The sequence below is a fragment of the Bos taurus genome, chromosome 18 (assembly GCF_002263795.3).
Source record: "Bos taurus isolate L1 Dominette 01449 registration number 42190680 breed Hereford chromosome 18, ARS-UCD2.0, whole genome shotgun sequence".
Classification (NCBI taxonomy): Eukaryota; Metazoa; Chordata; class Mammalia; order Artiodactyla; family Bovidae; genus Bos; species Bos taurus.
Genome location: NC_037345.1, coordinates 40,002,297 through 40,022,028, shown reverse-complemented (window position 1 = coordinate 40,022,028; position 19,732 = coordinate 40,002,297). Strand labels below are relative to the sequence as shown.

The window sequence follows — 19,732 nt, the reverse complement described above, 5'->3', positions numbered from 1 at the left end:
GCCCTCCAATGGTCACCCGGAGCAAATCCCAAAGTTCACAACACACGTCCCAGTCATGCCACACACACCTGGCCCCTGCCCACTTCTCCAGATGGACTTCATTGTCATTCTTGGCATAATCTCTGTCTAAGGTGGACTTCCAGCTTTTTTATGTTGACCAAGCTCTTTCCTGACTCAGGCGCTTTGCATGTGCTGTTCCTTACAATTCTCTCTCCATCTCTCATCACCAGACTGCTGTTTTTCAAGTCCCAACTTGATGTGTTTGCTCAAGGAAGTCATCTATTACCTCATGCACAAATAAGGTCATGTCTCCTGACACATGCTCTCACTGCACCTTGTATCTTTTCTTCATAGTACTGTTTAGGACTGCCATTTAAATAATTAAATTTTCATAGTTTGTTTACAGTCTGTAACCTCAACCAGTGTGTCTCAGCTTTGACTATGTCAGATTTTCAGCACCAACATAGCCCTCCACACATACCTGTTTTGAATAGTAAATAATTTTCTGCTGGAAACCTGCCTAGGAGTAGGCTGAGTCCTGCTGTGATATCTCCCTCTCCTTGCAACCATGTCTGCCCCCTGCCCTGAGCAGCAATCATACCATGTCTTCCTTGTCCTGGGCCTCCCCCACTTACTGCTCACCCTTAATGGCACATAAAGTCTTATACAGGTATAAGCACATGAATTAAAGAATGTGAATCAAATAGTTTAAGTCAATGATTTTCAAGCAGTATTAGGTGATCTACAAAATAGCTTAATTTGTCTCTCAGTTTCCTCCTGTATATCACAGGAAAGATATCAGAGCTTCCCACATAGATTGTTGTGAGGGACAACTGGGAAATGTGTGTAATGAACATGGCTCAACGCCCAGGACATGCCAATCAAAAATGGGTAGCTATTCTAACTGGTTACTGTAATTATCAAAAATTCTTCTCCATCCATTTCTGTACTATGATGTCAATTTTACCTATGTAGAGTAAATGATGGACTGAAATGCATTTTCAGTCCATGGAATATCCCTTCATTTTGGTCTTATACATCAGAAATGATGGAAATAGAATTTCCATGGCAATTCACCTTTCAAAGGAATGTAGGCTTAGATTAGGAATTTTTAGTTGAATGTGTACTGGCCTCTGAAGTTGAAAAAACACTTGTGGGGTGTGGGTCTAACAGGATTCCCATTGATTTAGCTTCCTAAACGAAAGTGAGAACATGTGGACTCCTGGCTGGAGAGTGCCCGGCCCTCTGCTGCACGGCCTCACTGACCTTCTCCAGTCGGTAAACAAGCTGCTTGGTGGAGAGCTGGATGAATGGCGCCACAAACTCACAGATGATGCTCACGGTCATCACCAGGCTCTTCCCCTTTTGTGTCCCAATGATGGTGTGGCATACCAGCTTTTCTTTGACTACCTGCGGACAAGATATACCAGCATTTGTAGACCTTCCACAGTTCAGAAAACTTACTTCTCAACCATCAGCAAACATTCTCAACTGCTGGCCTGGGGACACCAGGGAAGAGCACAGTTTTCTGAGCAGTGCATGTCAGGGAGGGGTCTCTGTCACAGTTAAAGTCTGATTGGTTAGATATGGCCAAGGCGGATCCTGTGTCTACTTCTGACTGTCCCTGAGGGCACAATCAATTTACATCCGGTTCATCCAGTGTGTTTATGGAAGATCTATTATGCATTTGGGCTGTTAGGGACTGGATACAGTGATGGACGAGGCAGATAAAAATCCTTCATGGGCTATCACTGTGCTGTACACCTGAAGCTAACACAACAATGTAAATCAACTATACTTCAGTTAAAACAAAAAATCTTCACAGTTCAACAGTAGTTACACAATTTCGTATCAAGCTAGCTGGAAACTGACTGGAACGATTTTGCCTTACATATTTGAATATTTAAAAATCATATATGGTAACTAATACTTCTTTGGGCCCAAGAAGCCTAGATTTTTATAAAGTAGAAAGGACCCAAAGTGAATTTATATCATGAATAGCCTTTATTGAAGACTGGCTAAGGTTTCAGATGTTAATGAATTCAAGACTCATCTCATTCATGTAGCAGAACTTGGAAGAACATTCAGCAAAGCTTTTAGTAAGGCTACAACTGAATTTAGAACCCCAGCAGCTCAGATTTAATGGCTTTAAAAATAGGCAACTCCTGACAATGACATTGTAAACATGTTCCTGCAATGGACCATCAGTATTGAGCTGAGGGGCTGCTTTCTATTCATCTTCACATCCTCAGTGCCTACTGTGGTGTCTGTCGTGTGTACATACTCAGTGAAAGTTGGCTGAACCCCTCAATAACAGAGAGAAAGAACACATTATACATGCCACCATGGGAAATAACTGTCTTTAAAAAACTGAGGATGTGTTTTACCTGAAAATATTCTGTGAAGAAACAATTTAAGTAAGACAAAGTGACCCTGTGACCCCAGAGGAGCTAAGCAGTGGACCAGATTTCCCATCTCATCTGCTAGGAGACAACTTATTACTGTTTCCTTTTTCATGAGGAGAAAGTTCAGCGTCACATCCTAATTTGCTAACACGAGCAGAAGCTCAGGTAACCACCGTTTCTTATTCACAAAGTCTGTCTTTGTGAAGAGGCTTATAAATGATTTCAGATTTTTATGTTTTTGATGGTTTCTAACCTCCATGAGGTGATAAGAATAAACACATGGTTGGATCTGCCTAAATGTCTTTAGCAGAATGGTGATAATGTGAATAACAGCAGAATATCAGAGTTGAAGATAAATGTGGCTCTTTTATTCATACATAAAAAGGTGATGATTATAAATGTGAATCTTTCAACTCAGGCTGAGAGGAAAGGAAGTGAAGACATTCCAATACCTGGATAGGAGAGGCAGGCAAGAGTAACTATAAAAACATTTTTTAAAATAAATATTAAGTGAATACTGCTATGTGTTAATAAGGGGCCTAGCTTTGGCTGAATGCTGGTTGTCCCTCCACCAGAGACCTACTGGCTTTGTTGATTTTGGGGATGAGAACCTACTTGAAATGGTATTTTAAGATTGGGTTCACAGCAGCTGTAGAAACAAACAGAAAACTCCACAGTGCTGAGCCTTGAATGGAATGGGTGCTGCCATGGTAACACAGTGCTGTATGCAATCCTTGAGAAACCATAGCCTTCCTTCAGATAAATGTCAAGAGACTCACCTAAGAAACACAGTAAAGATTTATTTAGGAGAATAACAGCTTCTAAACATGTCATCCTCTTACCCTGGGAGTGGAAGAATAGCCTTCGAGTATCACGTCGATTGTCTGGCCTGGGGACAGCTCCATCCTGACGGGGTGGAGCTGAAACACGGGGCCACGAGGCTCCCTGGGTGCCGGGCAGCACTGGACCTGGGGCTGGCTCTTAGCACGATCCTCCTTGGCCAGCTTCTTCTTGCTCAACTTTTCTTTTGGACAGAAATCTTCATTCATCCAGAATAACTGTTGGGCCCGACGTCCCTTGTTGGTCAACTTGAAGTGGTAGTAATAGGTGTCCAGGCTGGAAAAGAGGAGGGAGGGATTCACAGGACTTCCCTGTGGGTTGTTCTATTCAGGTCTACACCCTTGGGATTTATTCCTCTGGAAGTACTTAAAAAGTGAGCAAAAAAATAGACATTAGTATTTTTTTTTTTTTGTAATGTAAAAAGGCTAAACAGTGATGCTATTGGGAGCTGCTACAGTCATAGGACAACGTAGCATCTACTCATAGAGTCATTAGTAGTCCCGGAGTTGCCATCACCAGGGAAGCATTGTGGGGAAGTGGCTCCATCCGTCCTCAGTCCTTCTCATCAGGAGAAGCCACCATAGAACACAAAGATACAGATCATGTGAAAACCACTTTCATTTGCAAGAAACGGTTCTGAGGAGTGAAAATAAAATACCACCTGGAGGAGCAGCTTATTTCAAATTGTGTTGAGTAAACTTCTAGTGACCAGTACAATGCCTTGTGATGGACTCAATTTGAAGGGAACTTCAAAGAGAAACAAAACATCCTCTAAGCCTTACAGTCAAGGAGACAGTAATAGATTAGGACACCAGCCAGCCTGGTCATTTTTCTTAGACTCGTGTGCTTTAAAGATGCTAATATTTCATTCACTTATTCATTCATCTGTTCCACAAATAAAGCACCTCTTTATTGTCTGGTTCTTTGCCAGCTACAGGGATTTATAAGATCTTGGAGGTGGTTTATACGTGTTTTTGAGTGTTTTTTTTTAAACTGATTATAAGCTTACTTTAAAATATTCTTTTCAGGGAAAAACTCATCTCAGGACTTTTTACATTTATTTTTAATTTTGAGGGACTTTGAGTTTTCATCTCATCTGGCCCTTCTTTGGAAAGATGTCATATCTAATAAGCAAGCTGAACCTTGATAAAAAATGAGTGCCAGTTGTCAGGTATAACCATTTTTATCTAAATATATGTCCAACAGAGCTTCCTCATTGGAGTCTTTGTAGTTAGACTTCATGGCTAAAAGTACACTTTTGGGGGAAATAACAAGTAGTAAATACTATAGACTATGTAGGGTCTCTGTCACTTACTCACGGTATATCTTTTAACCATCACAGCAACCCAGGAATAATAAGTATATTTACTCCCATTTTATTGACAAAGAAACAGAAGCTCTGAAAACTTAAAGTTGTTGTTCAAAAATATGCCATCAGAAAAGGTGACATCTGGGTATTTCTTTAGATCTTATGCCCCCAAAATTAGCAAATGTTTCTGGTAAGGGACTGAATAATAAATATTTTAGACCTTTTGGGCCTTGTGGTGCATTACAACTACTCTACTCTCCATTGCAGTGTCAAAGAAGCCATAGAAGATACATGTATATGAATAGCCACGGCTGTGTTCCAATAACACTTTTTAAAATTTATTTTTAATCTGAGGATAATTGCTTTACAGTGTTATGTTGGTTTCTGCTATACAACAACACGCATCAGCCATAGTATACATATGTCCCCTCCCTCCTGAGCCTCCCTCTCACCCCCATCCCATCCCATCCCACTAGGTGGTCACGGAGCACTGGGGTGAGCTTCCTGCATTGTACAGCATCTTCCCACTAGCGAGCTGTCTAACATATGGTTTTGAACATGTTTCAATACTACTCTTCCACTTTGTCCCACCCTCTTCTTCTCCCACTATGTCTACAAGTCTGTTCTCTGTATCTGCTTCTCCATTTCTGCCCTGAAAATACGTCCAATGACACTTTATTTATAGAAACAGGCAATGGGCTGTAGATTTCCCACCTTTGCTTTTGATGACTCTTCTGCAGATTGCTGGCATCAAGATTTTATGTCAGAAAGAAGGACAGTAGAGTTTAGGCAGAGCAGAAATTGGCAGTTAAAAGCTATAGATTGCTTCTGTTTTCATAGAAAACTATCAGCTAACCCTCCAATTCTAGGAAAGCATCAGAATATCTTTTGGGGCTCAGTTCATTTCAGTCACTCAGTCATGTCCAGCTCTTTGTGACCCCATGGACTGCAGCATGCCAGGCTTCCCTGTCCTTCACCAACTCCTGGAGCTTGCTCAAACTCATATCCTTCGAGTTGGTGACACCATTCAACCATCTCATCCTCTGTCATCCCCTTCTCCCACCTTCAATCTTTCCCAGCATCGGGGTCTTTTCCAATGAGTCAGTTCTTTGCATCAGGTGGCCAAAGTACTGGGTTTCAGCTTCAGCATCAGTCCTTCCAATGAGTATTCAGGACTGATTTCCTTTACGATGGACTGGTTGGATCTCATGCAGTCCAAGGGACTCTCAAGAGTCTTTTCCAACACCACAGTTCAAAAGCATCAATTCTTCAGCTCTCAGCTTTCTTTATAGTCCAACTCTCACATCTATACATAACTACTGGAAAAACCATAACTTTGTCAGTCAAGTAAGGTCTCTGCTTTTTAATATGCTATCTAGGTTGGTCATAGTTTTTCTTCTAAGGAGCAAGCATTTTTCAACTTCATGGCTGCAGTTAGCATCTGCAGTGATTTTGGAGCCCAAGAAACTAAAGTCTGTCACTGTTTCCATTGTTTCCCCATCTATCTGCCATGAAGTGATGGGACCAGATGCCATGATCTTAGTTTTTTGAATGTTGAGTTTTAAGCCAACTTTTTTACTCTCCTCTTTCACTTTCATTAAGAGGCTCTTTAATTCCTCTTTGTTTTCTGCCATAAGGGTGGTGTCATCTGTATATCTGAGGTTATTGATATTTCTCGCAGTAATATTTATTCCAGCTTGTGCTTCATCCAGTCTGGCATTTCTCATGATGTACTCTGCATATAAGTTAAATAAGTAGGGTGACAATATACAGCCTTGACTTACTCCTTTCCCAATTGGGAACCAGTCTGTTGTTCCATGTCTGGTTCTAACTGTTGCTTCTTGACCTGCATACAGATTTCTCAGGTATTTGACACTATTTGTAGATTAAGGAGAACATGTAATTAAGTCTGGTTTGCAATATAATGTTTTCTATAATTATATCTGAATGCACTTAACAAAGAAATCTGGAAACAGAGGCATGGTACGCAATGACAATGCCCTGGCTTATGGTTAACATACAGGAAGAGACGGTTCTCCTAATATTATTTTGTCAGGCACACCTTCTCTTAACACAGTGTGTCCATCTTGGTTTCAGGGCATCAGACCGGAAGGCAAGAGCATCCCTTTGACATCTGTTCACAGTATTGAAACAAACAGGCACCAATTCAGCTGGCTCCTGAGAGTCAACTTGTGACAACTTGTGACTCTTGTGAGGAACCATGAACAAATTCCCACACATACCCTCCATGGTTAGTATTCAAACCCCAGACATTTTAAGAGTTACATTTACATCATTCTGCTCAGAGGTGTCTATACTGTACCACCTGTTATTCAAATATCTAGGCTCTCTAGCTTTTCCTGAGTGATCAGGTGAAGCCAACCACAATCATTTTGATTGTTGGTGCTATGGTAAGGAGGCAAGCAGAGGACATGACACAGGAAAAAATCACTGGCTTTGCAATACCTGAAAAGACACATTTGTAATATAGTTTTACCTTCCCAGTTATACTCTATTTATGTTATCACTAGGTTGCATCCTTATTTTCTACATTCATGGAGAGATGTTAGCAAATTGTATTGAAATCAAAGAAGAGAAATCATGGTTGAGATTCTAAATCTGTCACAGAGAATCCACTCTAAGTTTTAGAGAACACCCTGCTTACGGACCATCTCTTCTCTAGTGCAGAGGGACACAGCTTGCAGTATGTAACCAAACTAAGACTAGAAAATGTCTTCTTATGGCTGATGAACCACCTGGAGGAGGGAAAGTGAAGATGAGGAGGCTAGTTCTATTTACTTAAAAATAATTTTCCGAAGGAGAAGTGGTGCTTGGCTTATGCAATATATATGATATGTATAAAAATTGGTCCATGATATTTCTTTACCTAAAGTGTGCTCCCAAATTGAGTTCTGGTGCAAAGGGCTTATCTGAAACAATGGTGGAGCCAACTCCTGAAGCCTGGACAGGAATTCGGTAGGTGTTGCTATCTTCAACGTCCAAAACGATTGTGTCTTTGAATGTCAGTATGTCGTTCAAGTTGGCGGTCAGTGTCAGTTCAACATCACTTTCTGGGGGAACCATGCCTTCCTTGGGCTCAATGGTCCAAAGGGACTTTTTGTGTGCCTGCAAAACAAGACTACAAGTTAACTGTGAAGATATTCTTGGCTTTTCATTCTGCACATGTCAAAGCCCTCTATACTTCAGATGCCTGGCACTGCAGAATTCAACATCAGAGACAAACATTTTTTTGAATCAAAGCAGCTGGGTGTTTGTTGGCTTTTCTTTTTTTCAAAAAGGAATATGATTCTGAAGAGCAAACCTACAATTCTACTTTTGAATGCTCTGGGAAGATTCTTTACATCCTTTTTGTAAGATGACAGCTCAGCTCTCTAACAAACTTATACTAATTATCTGCTCTAATCTCCAAACTCTGAGACACCAACAGAAGGTGCAAAATCCTTCCTGGAATTTGGAATTTTTAAAAGAAATGTTTTTCAAGTGCAAAGTTTTCGTGATGTTATAGTAGGGGTGAACAGCTTTCATTAATAAAAACAATGTAAAATCATCTTGGTTTCTATTATTTCAAAATAATCATTAGAATTTCATTTGCTAAAATTCCAAACTTATTTTAAAACATGTTACAGGACTAAATAATAGAGTTGGAAGTGACTCCCACCAGTGTATTCCCTTTAACTGCTTAGATCCTCATAGCTCAGTCTCTTTCCTCCCCAAGGTCTTTGACTGAACAACACTTCGAAATGTAGCTTATGCTTACCATCACATTTTAAGTTGAAAACCTTCCCCCTTCAGTACTCTTGATACTTTTACCCTGCTCCATTTTTTACCATCTTCTAACATAGTACATGGCTGACTTATCATTATCCTTCTCTCCCTGCACTACAATATACATTCTCTGTAGAAGGGATTTTTGTCTCTTTTGTTATAGTTGTTCTTTTATCTATAATTATGCATGGTACATAGTAGATGCTTAATAAGTATTTGTTAGATGAACTCATATATCTGCCTTTTAATCAAATCTTGTGATGTTAGAGAACTCATTTATCAACTAAGGTAACGTATCCCTGGTTTTTAACAATCCATAATATCTGGTATATCTTCCTTACACTAAGCAGAGATCTGTTTGTTTTTGACCTTCCATATACTGGTATTTTGGAGAAGGCAATGGCACCCCACTCCAGTACTCTTTCCTGGAAAATCCCATGGATGGAGGAGCCTGGTAGGCTGCAGTCCATGGGGTCGCTAAGAGTCGGACATGACTGAGCGACTTCACTTTGATTTTTCATTTTTATGCATTGGAGAATCCCAGGGATGGGGGAGCCTGGTGGGCTGCCGTCTATGGGGTCGCACAGAGTCGGACATGACTGAAGCGACTTAGCAGCAGCAGCAGCAGCAGCAGCATACTGGTATTTGGTCCACTCCCTTGGAGCTAAATAGAAAAAATTGAATCTCCCTCTTTTGTTTAACAGCCCTTCAAATTACACCTCCAACTTATGAAGAAAACCTCTTATGGCTCCAAAGTAAGTTGAAAATTTGGCTAACGTGTAAAGAATAATTTAAAAAATGACTCAAGCTATAAGCACCTTATTTAAAAATATAAACTCTGTGTCTTTGGTGTTAATCTACTTTCCTAGGCTGCTTTTAAGACTTTTCTCCTTGTATTTGATTAATTATGGTGCAGTTTTACCACAGTGTGTCCAGTTATGAGTTTATTTGTATATCCTGCTTGGAATTTGCTACCCTTCCAGAATCTGTGGTTTGGTATCTTTATTTCTGAAAAATTCTCAGCAATTTGTGTTTAAATACAGTTTCTGACTCATTCTTTCTTCTTTCTTTATACTACTCCATTCTATGTGGGTATGACTTTCCTAGTGTGTCCTCACAGGCTTCATCTGCATTTTCCATCCTTTCTCTCCCTGTGCTTCATTTTGGATGATTTCCTCTGAGCTGTCTTCCAGTTCAATAATTCTTTCTTCAGCTGCATATAATTCACTGTTAAACACATCTAGCATATTTTAATTTCAGTGTTTTTTTTTTATTCAGTTTTATTATTTACTTTTCTTTTTATACATTTTTCAGCCTTTGGAGATCTTTTAAAATTCTGATTATGACATTCAACTTATTAGCTACTTTTCCTCATCCTTCCCAGTTATCTACAAATTTGATAAGCAAATTGTTTTATATGTACTTAAAAGCAAATACTTTTTAAGTGCATATACCAAATACATGCTCAGTGGTTCTGAGGTCCAGATATTTTGGGAGACACAAAAATATCCAAAGCACAGTTTCTGCCCCCAAGAAGCTGATAATAATGACATTCAGAGAGACAACCATGCAAAACAAAAATGCAAGTCAGAAGAAGGCTACAGTGAATGTGTCTCAGGGAAATATAAAGAACAAGCTGCATTTTTGGAGCAGAAGATACTGAAATTCTTTGTATGATAAATTTCCAGACACATTTTCTTTTCTGTCTAAATATGAAATTGAGCTTAATTATCACAGAGTGTGATCCTTAACTATATTATGCCATTGCTTAATAAAATTCAATTTGTTCCATTCTCATTTTACATGTAAACAGTATCTCAAAATTAACACAAAGCACCATATCCCTATTTTGATTGTTATATTATTTAAATTAATTCTAACAGTACTGTTTTGTTTTGAGAAAAAAAATACTCAGAAATATTTATATGAGTAAATATTCATAGAAAATATTTAACGATGACTAACAATGCATTGGGAAAAGGCTGAAAAAAGGAAAGATGTAGAGATCATTTCAAAACTTCCAGGATAATAATGGAGTGGCAAAATAAAGCTTTCCACTCCATTGAAGAAGAATCTGATTATCCCCTCATGAATCTTCTGTGGCTCCCTGTACTCTTCTGAGTAAGGAAGCTCTGAATAAGCTCTCTTTAAAAAAAGCAGACAGAAGAAAACAACAATTTAAAAACAAATGTAAAATATACTCTACGGGCTGGATTTGAGAGAGCATTCCAGTACAAAGTTATCCTTCCTCTATTTAATTTCTATGGTGTATTTCTCTTAGCAAAAGGAAAAAGAGAAATGTAAAAACACATGTAGCTCCATGAGGGCTGAGGTTCAATGTAAAGTTACAGATCAGAAATCTCCTGGGTTTGGAATAGAGTTGTACTGATTGATGTTCATTGTAAATAAGAAGAATGTATTTTGCAATTTGCAGTCAAGAGTTAGAAATTTCAGTAGGCAGAATCTTGTAGGATGACAGTGCCTTGGAATGTCTCCATAACCCACGTCTAGCCCCAGTGTAAACTCAGAGACTGGATTTGGTCAGTGGGCCCTGAATGGTCACCCTCTTGGGAACAGGGTCACAGGTACTTAAATAAGGAGAATCTAATATTTAAACCCAAATGCCAACTTCCCAGTTAACAGCTGAGGAAAATCCTATTGCACAGATCAGAATGCTAATTAAAATTTTTCTTGGCTTGAAAGTCTGCATGGGAACTAATAAATTGCATTTTAAAATTCAAATAAATTAAATGAAGCAAAGAAGAACAGTTCTCAAGATTATAAATTGTTTATAAAGAGGATGTAGATGAATGATGAGAAAATTTTAATTTTAGTATTAATGGAAATTATAGATTTAACTCTAAGTCACAAGTCCTACTATTATTCGTAACCTTTTAATATGGGACATCTCTAGAGACATAGATAGAAAAGAAAACAAACATTAAATGCCATACTAGATAAACTAGGGCTGAGATAAGATATTTGTATGCTAATTATCTCTATTCAGAACACTTGTCAAAAGAAATGTTGATGTTTGTATGACAAACTATTTCTCCAAAATATTTAAACTTTTCTCCTCATAGTAAATTAGCCCCAGTGAAATACTTTTAATATTAAGAAAACAGTAAGCAAAGTCTGCCCTTCTATAAAATTGACTTGTACTTGTGCATAATTTTATCCTAAAATATTAGTAACAAAAATAATAATTCTCATAAATTTAATTTGGGGGATTATAGATCAATTATTACTGGCAAGATAAACTACATGATTGAATATCGCTATATTTTGCTCATGTTTAGGCTCAAAGAAATAACTTCTTTGCATCTTCTTAATTTATCCATGTTTTAAAAAACAGTGTCTGATAGCCCAGTCATAGCAATGTAGGCTTATTCTAGCATGAACTGCAAAACTCTTACATGTATAACTGATTCACTATGCTGTCCAGCAGAAGCTACACAAGATTATAAATCAATTACACTCCAATAATTTTTTTAAAAAATAGATAACCAAAAAGGACCTACTGCATAGCACAGGGAACTATACTCAATGTTATTCGATAACCTATAAAGGAAAAGAATCTAAAATAGAATACACATACACAAACATACACACTTCAATAAAAAGTTAAAAAAAAAAACAACAACAAAAAACTCATAGCTTCAACCCATTTCCCAGTTCCAAAACCACAGTCATATTTGTACGTATTTGTCACAGCAGTACTCCACTCTCAGCATCAGTATCTGTCTTAGTCAGCTGCTATAACAAAGTACCATAGACTGACTGGGTGGCTTATAAACTACCAAAATTTATTTCTCACAATGCCAAAGACTAAATCCAAGATCAGGGTGCCAGCATGATTGAGTTCTCCTGAGAGCCCTCTTCCAGACTGAAGACTGTTGGCTTTTCCCTTGTGTCCTCACACAGTGGAGAGAGAGCAGAGGAAGTAGCTCTCTTTTGACCCTTATTAGGGGACTAATCCTTTCCTGAGGTCTCGACTCTTATGATCTCATCTAATCCTAATTACCTCCCAAAGACCTCACCTCCTAACACCATCACACCAGAGGAGAGAGTTTCAAATATGAATTTTGGAAGAATACGAACAATCCAGTCTCTGACATTCTGCCCCAGAGCCCCCAAATCCATGCCATTCTCATATGCACAATATATCCATTTCATCTAAATAGCCCCCAAAGCACTTGCTTGATTAACTTGTTTGGTTTCACTGGTTCACAGCTAGAGAGGAATTTTACCTCAGGATGAATGTACTCTGAGTCTTATTCATACCTGATTTAGTTGATAGTTAGCTAAGACTCTAGACCTTAGAGGTGATACTAGAACAAGTTAAGGCTGTTGGGATGGAATGAACTTATTTTTCATGTGAGAAGGACATCAGTTTGGAGGAGCCAAGATGGAATGTTATGAACTGATGTTTTGTGTTTCCCCCTAAATTAATGTTGAGACCCTCTCCTCAGTATGATGGTATCAGGAGGTGGGGCTCATGAACCAGATTACTGTTATCCTTAGAGTCACAAACCCCAGAGGAGGGCATGACAATCCACTCCAGTATTCTTGCCTGGAGAATCCCCATGGAGAGAGGAGCCTAGTGGGCCATAGTCCATGGGGTTTCAGAGTCAGACATGACTGAGCAATTAAGCACAGCACAGCACAAGAGTCATGAAAGATTTACTTCATCTACTCCACTCTGAGGATACAGTGACAAGTTATGAGTCCCTGGGGTGGAAGAGGGCCCTTGGCAGAATTCAACCACACTACAGAAATAAATTTCGGTAGTTTATAAGCCATCCAGCCTACTGGTACTTCATTATAGTAGCCTGAACTAACACACAGTCCCAAAGTACAAATACTAATACCTTCTAACATATTGGGCTTCCCTGGTGGCTCAGATGGTAAAGAATCTGCCTGCAATGTGGGAGACGTGGGTTCAATCCCTGGGTTGAGAATATCCCCTGAAGAAGGGAAACCTACTCCAGTATTCTGGCCAGGAGAATTCCACGGACTGTATAGTCCATGGGGTCGCAAAGAGTTGGACATGACTGAGCGACTTTCACTTCTAACATATTAACCATAGGAAATAACACAAAAGTGAGTTCGAAAGAGCTATAAATGCAGATAGATGCTTTTAAATGAGTCATTATAGCTTCATTTCATTGGAGTTTTTATTATTGTACATAGGAGTCTTTGATGTATCATTTTCAGTCCGATCTACACAATCAAAGTTATATATGGAAATAGATATTCCATGCTTGAGCAACCAGCTCTTCTCCTTACTTAGAACTGCTTGTTTTACTTTCAGTCTTTTTAGTCTAGGCTTTTATTTTATTTTGTCAAAGAGTTCTTTATCTCTTTAATGAAAAAATTAGTAAAATAATACAGCTGGCTCCAAGGAGAACACAGGGACTTGTTTATATAGCCAGTGAAAGGAAAAATTGCTGAAATACAATTGCTAATAAGTTAGATATTTAATTGCTTGATCTCCTATAGAACAATAAAAAGACAACATTTGATGTAATCTTTCACATTTCTAGAGGTCTTTTAGAATTTTAATGTCCAGATTGACTTTGAAAGGCACACAGTAATCTGTTTAGGTGATTATTTTAGATAAAGTAATGTCAATTGCTATAAGGGAAAGACCCCTGACACTTAATGGCTTTAAAAAAAAAAAAACCATTTATTTTATTATTATTCCTGTTCTCATGTATTCCAGTTGCTGGCAGGACTGAGGATGGGTTTCTGTTCCATTCAGGCATTCAAGGGCCCCAGCTAAATAGAGAACGTCATGTTTAATTCATGGCTTCTTTGGCAGTCTGGACACTGACTGACATCTGCCCAGCCAATAAGAAAATAAAGAGAATGGAGGCTCGAGGGCCAAGATTTTATGCACCAAGCCTCAAAGTGGCACAGATCACTTCTGCTCACTTCCACTGGCCAGAGCTCAGTCATGCAGCCACACTTAACTCCAGAGCAGGCTGGGAAACGTCACCTGCTCTGGTTCAAGAGGAAAGGAGGACAGGCATAGTGAACTATAAGCCACCCTCTGCTACAGCAACTTTGTGGGTTCAGTCTACTGTCATATTCTTAGGTCTTCCCCAACTGCCTTAGATCGTAGATTTTGGAAGGTGAAGAGTTCACTCCACCAGAACACAGAGGTAGAAGTATCACATTTCAACTTCTCTGGGAATTTCAGGCCTGGAGTTCATATCTATCTGCTGTTAGGACAAATGGAGGAGCAGCTAGGAGAAAAAATAAAAAATGTTCTAGGCAGGATCATCTCATTCTGATGGCCCTTCTCCCCAGATGTGTGGCCTTTGAGCACTCTATTTAGTTTGAAGCTTAGCTTACAATTAAAACATAAATCAATGCCATTTTTGTTCTTCTTTTATCAAAAAAACAAATGCCTTTCATAAGAGGGCATTGTGAATGTCAGCTTTTGTGTTCTAACCATTTATTTTCCTCCTCTAGCTAGTAACACAGGTCAACCCTCTGTCCACGGTAAAGAGAGGGTGTCACCAGCATAAGTGCTGTTTCAAGTCAGGGGACATTAGTTTTCAATGGATGGGCACCATTTCTATTCTGATTCCTGCTGACACAGGTTGGCTGCTCTGGAAAGAAGACCTGACGTTGCTTTCCAGGGCTGAAGTGATGAGTTTTCTTTTTGATGAAGCTTATTAATCAATGTTTGGCATAAAACCAGGCAGCACAGTACATCCTAGAATCCAAGAACAAGTCACAATAAGATGCCTGCTGCTCAGGTATTGGACTGTCCTTATCAAAAGTCAGTCTCTAACCATGCTCACCTTGTGTCTCTTTGGTATTTGGCTCTTAGGGGTGTCCTTTGTTTTTAGGGAGGACTTGGTCTGTGTGACATTTTCTGTTATTAGATGGCAAATCTGACTAAAGGGGGAACCGATGAATGGTAATCTTGGCTATGGAGGACACTCTGTAACCCTTTTAAAGGTTCTGATGGTTACAAAGGAGGGTTCTAAAGGAAGAGAGACATTGTGGTTTGAGTCCCAGATCTGCCACTTGCCAGCTCTCACACATTGGGCACGTCACTTCACTGTGTCCAGCCTCAGTTATCCCACCTGTAGCTCATGATACTGATGACAACTTCTGCAAAGAGTTGATGATTAAATGAGGTGATGCACATACAACTCAGAACATTGTCTCACACATAGTAAATCCCTGTAAGTCACAGCTACTGTCATCATTTTACCAAGAGCTGAAATGCTCCACATGACATATAATTACGGGCTCAACAGTATTTCCCATGACATGTATTACCAAACTCATAAAACAAGGATAGATGCTAAGAAGCATTTAACATACAATACTCTTTTCAGAAGAGAAGCATCTCACAAGGGTTCACAGTAGGTGGACATCTAAGATGGCCCCCAAGATCTCCCTCTCCTGGTGTCCAGTTATCTTCTCCTAGTTATTCAATCAAACACCAATCTAGGCACTACTGTGAAAGGTCCTGACTCAGTTGATGTTAAGGAGGAGAGATTACCCTATTGGGCCTGACTTAATCAGGGGAGCCCTTAGAAGGGACTGGGTCTTCCTAATGAGATTCCAAGCAGGAGAGGGTCTGTAGGGGGCTCAACAGCTGACAGTGGTCCCTGACTGATAGCCAGCAAGAAAATGGGGCCTCAGTCATTCAACTGCAAGAAAAGAAACTCTGCCAAATCTGAGGGGGCCCAGAATGGATCTTTCCCTCGTCAAACCTCCAGAAGAGAATGCAGATCAGCCAGCAACTCCATCTCAGCCTTCTGAGATCCTAGGAGGAGGATCCAGCCAAGTCATGCCTGGATTTCTGACCCACGGAAACTGAGGTAATACATCTGTGTTGTATTAAGCCACTAAGTCTGTAGTAATTATTTACTTTCCAGTCCAGGTTCGATGCATGATACTGGATGCTTGGGGCTGGTGCACTGGGACGACCCCAAGGGATGGTGTGGGGAGGGAGGAGGGAGGAGGGTTCAGGATGGGGAGCACGTGTATATCTGTGGCAGATTCATTTTGATATTTGGCAAAACTAATACAAGTACGTAAAGTTTAAAAATAAAATAAAATTAAAAACAAACAAACAAACAAAAACTAATGCAGAGTTTCAAATATTTCTTCCTAAGATGATTAAAAAAAAAAAAAAAGCTTTCCTAAGGCTTCTACCAAAATTTCAGCAATAGTTGCCTCTGTTTCTTCTATGAATTGGGGCTAAAATGCTTCAGTCATTACAGTAGCTCATGAACAACACATACAGGTGGTTGGTATGCATATGTGCATATGATTGTGCAGAACACAAAAAGTTTTGATCTTTTGCATTTCAGAATTCCAGGCCCACTGGTGAGGAGTGTTAATCCCTGCTCCCTGAGGTTACACATATCTAAGGCTAACATTTGCTTTTTATTTGACAACAGGGCATTAGCACACCTCTTAGCCAACACTCAGGTCCCAAGGTAAAGCAGCCAGTGCTTTTATAAGTTACCCTATCGTGTATTTCATATTTTCCACAAAAGACAGAAGTGTTTGCACATGTCGTTTTATCAATAAATGAACGCACATACACTCAGGCAGACCTTCTATCCTGCAGAGCTAATGACTAGGAAGCTTGAAGTAAACAGCACTGTGCACTTGTCTCCAGAATGACTCGCTTGCCAGTTGAAACCTGCAGGAATTTCCTTCCACGGGATGACAGGACACAAATAACAACAGGAACCAAAGTGCAGAGTGAGGGATTTCTTTGGATTTATACCATTATCTCAGCAGATGATCAATTCTTTGTGGAACAAAACAATGAACAGTCACCGAGGCCTTTCTGTTTTTTTGTCCTCTAAATGGTATCTCTAGCCATATGGTTCTCTGCCCTGAAGTGAGTCACTTTGCTGCTTAAAATAATTAACTGAACGTTAGGAAATGAAATGCAAAAGAAATGATGACAGAGCTTTAGAAGAGAGGCACAGAGGGTCATGATTAAAAAAGAGGGCTTCAGAGTCACATGGAGACCGACAGGTCAACTGCAGACTCTGTCCATTTGTAGCCAGACGACTCTGTACTAATTTTTAATAAAATGGGTGCCAAGCACTTTGTCTAGCACAGAATAAATACTCAGTAACTGGTGGTTATTAGAAGGTTAGCATTCAAAATTTCATGTCCAGTCCACCTTCCTGTTTGTGTCCCACCCCCAGCCCCCAGACCAACCCAACTTGTTGACAGGAATGTCTTTCACAGACCTGATCCTGTGCCTCTCCTACTGGAGATTCTGGATGGCTCTCCAATGTCTGGACCCGTAGTGCTGACTTTTCCCCTCTTTGGGAAAACTATGGAATCTCTTCAAAGAAAAATGTGCGCATGCAAACACACACCTCCCACATACAAACATACTCTAAATACATACCCCAAACTTTATATATAATTTCCAGGGCTCAAGGACCTCCAAACATGGTGGATATTTGTCATCTTTTCTGTTTGAAACAAAGGCACTGTGTGCTAAGTCACTTCAGTCATGTTTGATTCTTTGCAACCCTATGGACTGCAGCCCACCAGGCTCCTCTGTCCATGGGATTCTCCAGGCAAGAACACTGGAGTGGGTTGCCATTCCGTCTTCCAGGGGATCTTCCTGACCCAGGGATTGAACTCAGATCTCCTGTATTTGCAGGCCATCTCAGCCACCAGGGAAGTCCAATTTGTTTGAAACAAAGGCAGCCTGCGATCAAGACTGGCACATCAGATAGGAGCCTCCGGTCTGGAGGATCTCTTTCAAATACTTTGTTAAGGAGCACTTCTGTAGGCTTACTTCCCAGGCGCTGTCAGTTTCCAACAGGCATCCTTGGCCTCAGCCACACTGGATCTCCCCAAAGGTGTGGTACACCATCACTGCATTTAACTGTGCTGCTCTTTGGAAATGTACACCCCATTTCCCTGTCCTCCTCCTCCTTACCCCTCAACTCTCCACTCGAATGTGCCCATCTATAAACATTTTTAATTTTGTGGGAGAATTAGCCACTTCCTATAGGCTTCCCTGATAGCTCAGTTGGTAAAAAAAATCTGCCTGCAATGCAGGAAACCCTGGTTCGATTCCTGGTTCGGGAAGATCCGCTGGAGAAGGGAAAGGCTACCCACTTCAGTATTCTGGCCTGGAGAATTCCATGGACTGTATAGTCCATGGGGTCACAAAGAGTCGAACATGACTGAGTGACTTTGACTTTACTCAATCACTAGCCACATCTTATGCTGTGCTTATATATAACACTGCACACTGTAATACTGTGTTGTTTTTGTGGTCATTTCTTTTTTTGAGATTGCAAATTCTTTGAAGAAAGAGATCATTCTTATGATCTTATGAACTAAGAGATCATTTTTATGTCTCTCCCTTCAGTGAGCACAATTAGTCCCAGGCATGCGGAAGATACTTAGAAATACTTGTTAGTCAACAAGTACGTGGAAAATGTTCAGTATCACCAGTAAGCCAAAGAAACACAAACTTAACTAGCAATATGTGTTTTTTTTTTCCCTCATCTGCCAGATTTAGCAAACAAAATGCCAGCAAGGGTCTGAGACAGGGTAACCTTCTTTAACACTGAGGGGGGTAGGATATAAACTGGTACAAATTTTCTAGGAGATAATTTCAAAAGACTTACCAAGACTTAGTTACATTCATGTCATTTGATCCAGCAATTGCATTTCTAGGAATTTAGTCTAAGGAAACAGCTAAAGATGGGAGCAGCAATTAGGATGTGAACATTGTTTACAGTGGTGAAAAGCTGGAAACCACCTATCGATAGGCGATTAGCTAAATCAACTGCGGTGAAGCCCAATGATGGAATAAAGTCAGTCACTGTAAATGATCTGTGTAGGAATATTCCTTAATAATTCATGTCAGAAACTGACTATACCACACTGTTGAATAAAAATAGCTGGTAATGAAGTAGTATTGATGGTGGGGGATAGGAATACACAGACAGACACACACAGTACAGTTTTGGAACATGTACACCAAAAGCTTAATGGTGGTTATTGGTAGGGTGCCATATGAGTGACTTTTTTTCTTTTATTAACTTCTGTTTGTTCTATAAGGATGCTAATTTGTGTAACAGGGAAAACACACTTTTGTTTCTTGAATAAATTACACATCCTAAAAGGATATGATTACCCTTCTCTTTAGGGCCCATTTAATTTTAACTCTGCTTGTTCTCCTTAGTTTCATTCCCAGTTTCTTTCTTTCTTAGAAGCTTTTTCTTGAAAAAATAAATAATGCATGTCCCAGTGCTGAATTCAAATGGATTCTAATGAGTCTCTCTCTCTCCTGCACAGGACCACTAGTTACCATTCCCAGAGGCAGCCATTGTTTTCAGTTTTCTGCCTGTCTTTTCAGAGA

General features: G+C 39.7%; 1 protein-coding gene across 1 annotated transcript in view; it reads right to left on the bottom strand.

The window, feature by feature from the left end:
- Nucleotides 1–3,235: 3,235 nt before the first annotated feature.
- Nucleotides 3,236–19,732, bottom strand: part of LOC112442305 (hydrocephalus-inducing protein homolog) — a 316,573-nt gene continuing 300,076 nt past the window's right edge. The window contains exons 19-20 of the mRNA XM_024979012.2: nucleotides 7,442–7,680; nucleotides 3,236–3,521 (exon numbers count right to left, since the gene is read on the bottom strand). Of these exons, the coding sequence (XP_024834780.1) occupies nucleotides 3,236–3,521; nucleotides 7,442–7,680 (525 nt within the window). The remainder of the gene's footprint in view (nucleotides 3,522–7,441; nucleotides 7,681–19,732) is intronic.